The sequence below is a fragment of the Empidonax traillii genome, unplaced genomic scaffold, assembly GCF_003031625.1.
Source record: "Empidonax traillii isolate 1590-97213 ecotype Southwest subspecies unplaced genomic scaffold, ASM303162v1 scaffold2718:size32811, whole genome shotgun sequence".
NCBI classification, from domain to species: domain Eukaryota; kingdom Metazoa; phylum Chordata; class Aves; order Passeriformes; family Tyrannidae; genus Empidonax; species Empidonax traillii.
The window spans coordinates 23,460-29,886 of NW_020957911.1; the positions used below are offsets into that span (position 1 = coordinate 23,460).

At 48.0% G+C, this 6,427-nt stretch overlaps 1 protein-coding gene across 1 annotated transcript in view; it reads right to left on the reverse strand.

Moving 5' to 3' along the window:
* Nucleotides 1-5,932: 5,932 nt before the first annotated feature.
* LOC114072171 (olfactory receptor 14J1-like) overlaps nt 5,933-6,427 on the reverse strand; it is a gene marked incomplete at its 5' end in the record, with an annotated part of 3,416 nt that continues 2,921 nt past the window's right edge. Inside the window, one exon of the mRNA XM_027910092.1 lies at nt 5,933-5,978. Coding sequence (XP_027765893.1) covers nt 5,933-5,978 — 46 coding nt within the window. The remainder of the gene's footprint in view (nt 5,979-6,427) is intronic.

Sequence of the window (6,427 nt, forward strand, 5' to 3'; positions counted from 1 at the left end):
ACTTGAGGATATTTGAAAACCAGGGGGCAAAAGAACTGGAAGACTGGAGAAGGCAGCAGCCAGAAGGACTTGTCCTACAGTATGTAGACGACATACTAATTGCTGCTAAAAACCGGGACCAATGCATCGAGCTCACTGTAACTCTTTTAAACTTTTTGGGATTAGGTGGGTATAGGGTCCCAAAAGAGAAAGCACAAATTGCAAAGGAAATAGTCATTTACCTGGGGCTTGAAATCTATCGTGGACATCGACGGCTCAGCACAGATCAGAAAGAAGCCATCTGCCGTCTCCCAGAGCCCCGCACTGTACGAGAAATGCAAGCTTTTCTAGGAATGGTGGAGTGGTGTCGCCTGTGGATAGCTTACCATGGGTTATTAGTCAAACCACTATATGAAGCACTGAAAAAAGCCAAGAAAGGAGTCATAACATGGACAGATGAGATCAGAGCTGCATTTAAACAACTGAAACAGTCCTTAATGTCAGCCCCAGCACTGGGACTACCAGACCTAACCAAACCCTTTGAACTGTTTACATATGAGCAACTAAACGTTGCCCTGGGGGTACTGTCACAGAGCCTGGGAGACCACCTAAGGGCTGTGGCCTACTTCTCCAAACAACCAGACAGTGTCAGCCAAGGATGGCCAGGGTGTTTGAGGGCTGTGGCAGCGACTGTTGTCTTGATCCAAGAGGCCCGGAACACCCTGGGACAGCCCATTGTTGTATATGTACCCCATGCAGTCCAAGCTGTGCTTGAGCAAAAGGGGAGCCACTGGCTCTCCCCTAGCAGAATGCTTAAGTATCAAGCTGTGTTGTTGGAACAGGATGATGTTACCCTGAAAACAACATCTGTTGTAAATCCTGCCATGTTTCTGTCCACAACATTGATTGACAGTATGCCTGGGCATGACTGTTTGCAGACCATTGAGGAGACTTATTCCAGCAGACCAGACCTGAAGGATGAGCCTCTGGAAAACCCAGACTGGGAACTGTACATGGACGGAAGCAGTTTCATGCGGGATGGAAAACGGATGACAGGGTATGCAATGACAACCAGGGACGAGATAATCGAGGCAAAGGCTTTGCCTGCTGATGTATCATCCCAAAAAGCAGAACTGATTGCACTGACAAGAGCTCTAGAGCTGAGTGAAGGTAAGAAAGTGAATATCTAGACAGATTCTAAGTATGCATTCAGTGTGGTACATGCCCATGGAGCCATCTAGAAAGAGAGAGGGCTACTAACTGCACAAGGCAGTGGAATTAAACATGCCAACCAAATCCATGCACTCCTTCAAAGTATCTGGAAGCCAGAAAAGGTATCTATCATGCACTGCAGAGCTCATCAGAAGGGGAAAACAATTCCCGAATTGGGGAATCATTTTGCTGACCAGGCTGCAAAAAGGGCTGCAGAAAAAGGCATTTTAGCAGTAGTTCCACAGAAAGAAATCGATTTGACAGGGTACACCCCAAAATATGATGAGAAGGACCACCAATTAATTGAATCCCTTAAAGCTGAAATCAAAGAAAGTGGGTGGGCTGTCACACCAACAGGACAGGTTGTGGTCACACCCCCACTCCTAAGGGAAATAGCTCTGCGGGAACATGAGGCTACCCACTGGGGAATAGAAAACCTTCTAAAACACCTAAAGTAGGTATGACTGAGGTCGTGCAATCCATAGTGAGTAAGTGTGAAATCTGCCAGCAGAACAACCCGGATACAACCAAGAGGGTGGTGCTAGGAGTGACAAAGGCTGGGAACCTTCCCAGAGATTACTGGCAAATAGATTTTGCTGAGTTACCACCGAGGCAGGGGTACAGATACATACTAGTGCTGGTTGACACTTTTAGTGGATGGCCTGAAGCTTACCTGTGTCACACTAACACAGCAAGAGAAGTGGTAAAAGCTTTGCTTACAATCACATAATTCCAAGATTTGGAGTTCCTCTGGGAATGTCATCAGACAGAGGGACACATTTCATTGCAGTGATAGTGAAGGAGGCGTGTCGTGTCCTAGGAATTGTTTGGGACCTCCACACTCCCTATAAACCTCAGGCAAGTGGCAAAGTCGAATGCATGAATGACACTCTTAAAATGCAAACTGGCAAAATTTGTCAGGAAACACCCATGTCATGGGTTCAGGCTTTGCTTCTAGCTCTACTGAGGATTCACATCCAGCCAAGGCAGAGGGATAACATAAGTCCTTATGAAATATTGTATGGAAGACCATACCAGGCTCGGCACATTCCAGGGGACATTCACATGAGAGGGAAGGTTGATTTACAAAAGTATTTAATTGCTTTAGGCTCTACTTTACAGAAGCTCCAGAAATTCATCGAGCTTTCCAGGCCCATAGGATTGGACACCCCTGCTCATCAATTCCAACCAGGAGACTGGGTCTACATCAAATGGTGGGACAGTGACCTGCTGCGAGCCAAGTGGAGAGGACCTTTCCAAGTCCTGCTGACTTCCCTCACTGCTGTCAAAGTTGCTGGCAAAGGACCATGGTTTCATTACTCCAGAGTGAAGAAAGTTTTAGTTCCTGGAACTATCAGCAAAGAAGAACCCGACTCAGAGGAAGAGGATGTGGCATAGACTACTTCTACTGTACATCTTATCTGTACAGTCGGTAACTATGAATCGAGTTTGGGATCCAAAATTGCATGTGGTCATAGTCCAAAATGTATCCAGAATTCTCTGCAAAGATGACTGCTGGATTTGCACCAAATACCAGCAATTAATGGTAAAGATGGCAGTTGGCCCCTTATTGGCATTTTACTAAACGAAACAAACTTTGGTAAGTCTATGTCAGAACTCCCAGGGACCTGGAAGCCATAACTGAGGCCTACTCTCCGATAACCCTGAGTTACGTAATGTCTGACCAGGACAATTATACTGTCCCCTGCATGGTTGTTAATGCTACAGGAAAAATCATTCTCCCTCCTTACTGTGATAAAGATAAATCTAAAGAAGAGATAGGCCCGGAAGTTGTAACAAGGTTGGCACAAGTCCCCTTGAGATTAATCCCCCCCATGGTTCAGGGTGGTACTGGATTTGTGAAAAGGAGGCTTGGAAAGTTTTGCCCCTTGATAAAGATCAGGCCTGTGCTCTAGGGGCTGTAATTCCAAACATAACAATCTTTGACCGAATTGATGAACAAGAGGAGTGAGAAAGAACTTATCTAAAAAGAATGAAGAGGACAAACAATCCCCTTATTGAGCGCCCCACACTCTATCACAGTATAGTCAGAGCCCCCCTGGAGGGGAAGGCGTTTGAGGACACTGAGGGCACTTGGGGTGTTCATCTGGAGAAGAGGAGACTGAGGGGAGACCTCACTGCAGTCACAACTTCCTGGGCAGGGGCAGAGGAGGGGCAGGCCTGAGCTCTGCTCTAGTTGGAACAGGGACAGCATCCAGGGAATGGCCTGGAGTTGTGTCAGGGAAACGTTAGGCTGGATTTTAGAAAAGGGTTCTTCCCCCAGAGGGTGGTTGGGCACTGAACAGGCTCCCCAGGGCAGTGGGCACAGCACCAAGGCTGACACAGCTCAACAAGTGTTTGGATGGTCCTCTCAGGCTCATGGTGGGACCCTTGGGGATGGTCCTGTGCAGGGCTAAGGGTGATCCTTGGGGGTCCCTTCCAACTCAGCACATTCTGTCGCTCTGTGATTATCAACCCTGTGTTCAGCACAAATCCAAAACACAGCCCTGCACTGGCCATGGGGAAGAAATTTAACTGGACTCCCCCTGAAACCAGCACAGCCATTATGGGTTCTCATAAAAACATCTGTTGCAGTATGCTTTTAGGATAAAAAAGTATGCTGAAGTTCTAATGATCGTTTTAAAGTGAGCATGCTTCTAAAATGGTGATTGTAACTCTTTGTGTAACCCTTCTTGTTCCCAAGATCCATCACTGTATCTTTGGAATGTCTAAGAAATAACTGAAAGGTCATCTATTGGTTTTTAACCCCTTATTGTCACTGGTTGTCTGTGAGACCTCCTGGACTCTCAGTGGTCACCTTGTAATCCTCCCAAAAGGTATTTCAGCTGTTACCAGAACAATAAAACTCTCTCTGCCTGCTTCTCACCTGCCTGCTGCTGGCGTCGGTGGTCTCTCTGAGGGGCCATGAGGTGCCGTGGGGTGGGGGGGCCAGGAGGAGGGTAAGCTCCCCCTCAGAGCAAGGGGTGAAAGGAAAGACCTCTTGCTTTGGGGTTCCCTCTCCCTATCCACCCTCAGCGTTCGTCAAACATCCCACAGTCCATTTGCCACCTGGAACCAGTGACTCTGAGTTCCTGCTTCCCCAGCCCTAGGGATGGTTTTCTTTGGCTGCTCATTCCTCCACACTCTCTTCTCAGTGATGGCATCTTAACCAGAGGAGCCCCTGGGAATAAATTACTTCTAAGTCTTCAGTCCTTTTGTGGTTAATTAGGCAGATCTCAAAAGTGCATTCAATGTGAATATATTGTATTAAAGAAGCAATGAGAAAATATTTCCTTTTTCTGTGGCCTCTTTACTTTTTTACTGTTTTTACCTTGATATCAGCAATCCCCAGTCGATATTGATCCCAAGCACCTCCTAATTCAGTTTGAATAGATACAAAAATCAGGACCCTTTGTGTCTGACAATCCATCAGACTTTGTCCCTATCCCCACCCCACCATTCCCTCATCCAACCCCTGGGACCCAAAGCAGCCTTGGGCAAATCTGAGCTTCCTCCACTAAAGGCTGGGCCTGCGGGTTCCAGCTCCTTGGCACCAACTCCCACCTGCTTGGTTTGGAGAAAGAGCTGCACAAGACACAGAGGGATATTCATTTATTGCCAGCAAACAAAACCATGGCAAGGTAACAGCTCAGTAAAAAAGAACAGTCCACATTGCTTCCATTGAAGTCCACTTTCTGCAGTAGATTGTCTGAGACCAATGGCAAACACCTTCTGTGTCAAGATCCCCCAAACACTCCCTGTCCCAGACTCTGTCCATATTTACCCTTTCCACCCAGTGAGTCACACACTGAACTCACAAGTTCCCTCAATCCATAGAGGGAGGAAAAGGAAGAAAGTGAATTAATTTCTGTGCTGTGCAGAGCTAAATCTGTATCATCCCAATATTCTGGGCGTACAGAACTGTAGAGATTTTTAGTGCTGATATAGAGGATATGCTGCAGCTCTGAGAACATAGCCTTATGTTGCTGACACAGAAAATATGCTGCTGTGAGAACACAATCTTATGTTGCTAACTAAAGGACAGGCTGCTATGAGAAATAATCCTATGTTTCAATTCTTAAAACATGATCTTTGTTCTGATGGTCTTCTGATGGTACCAGGATGTGAAAAATTTACTAAGAGAAACAGTAGCAAAACTAGATATAGAAAACAGGGTCTCAATAACAGCTATCAAAGTGGGAAAGAACATAAAGAATGTTAAAGGAAGAAAGCTAATAGAAATCTGTGCCACAGGACATCCCTGACAGAGCCCAGGCCCTTCTGCTGGGGGTCCCTGCAGAGCTGAGAAGATCCAGGTCACCTCCCATTGCTCTGCCAACCCCCTGGGCCTGCTCTGGGCCCTGCAGGTCCTTGCCCTGCTCCCAAGGGCTCTGGGGGTGCTTCATGGTCAGGCCTTGGGCTTTGGAGCTCAGGGGGGGGATTGGGCACAACTTTGGGAAGTTTGTTCTGCTGGCAGGGTCTGGTTCATGATTAGGGGAAGAGGGTTTTGTGCTGGGTCAGGATTAAAGCTTATGTTTTCTTACGAACAATGCAGGTTTGGGATTGGGGTGGGCACTGAGTACAAATAAGAGCCTGGAGTTCTGAGTTTGGGCTTTTTCTGGCTTGAAATTAGAGCAGTGGATTACTTTCCACGGAGGGGGGAGAGGGGGCAGCACTTTTGTGGAGACTTGGGACTTGAGGTTACAAAGAGGGTAAAGATCCTCCAGTAATAGTTTCACAGTCAGTGTTTCTGACTATTCTTATGGTTCTTCAGGAGAACATTGGAAGTGATTTCATTCTGGAGATCAACTGGTGGAGCAGCCCAGTCTGCTCTGGCCACACAGCAGTGCCCACCCCAGGGAGCTGCAGAGCTCTGGGCACTCCCCCCCCAGCCCCAGCCCCTCTGAAGGGCACAGCAGCTCCTGGGGGACAGACAGGAGTCTCAGCATCCCCATCAGCTCAGAGACTGGACACTCAGCATGGCAGCAGCAAATGGAGCTCAGGGCAAGCGCAGAAGCCCTGGTGTCATCTGCAGGAGATGCCCAGCACAGCCTGACTGTGCCCCTCAGTGCCAGCCCCTCTGCCCAGCCCAGCACAGAGTCCTGGCCCAGGGACAGAGCAGCCTGTCCCCAGGGGGGCTGCAGAAAGAGCTTTCTCTGTGCCAGGGATTCCTCTGGGCAGGCACAGAAATGCTGCCTTGCTCTTCTGCAGGCACATCCCTTTGCCCAGGGCAGTG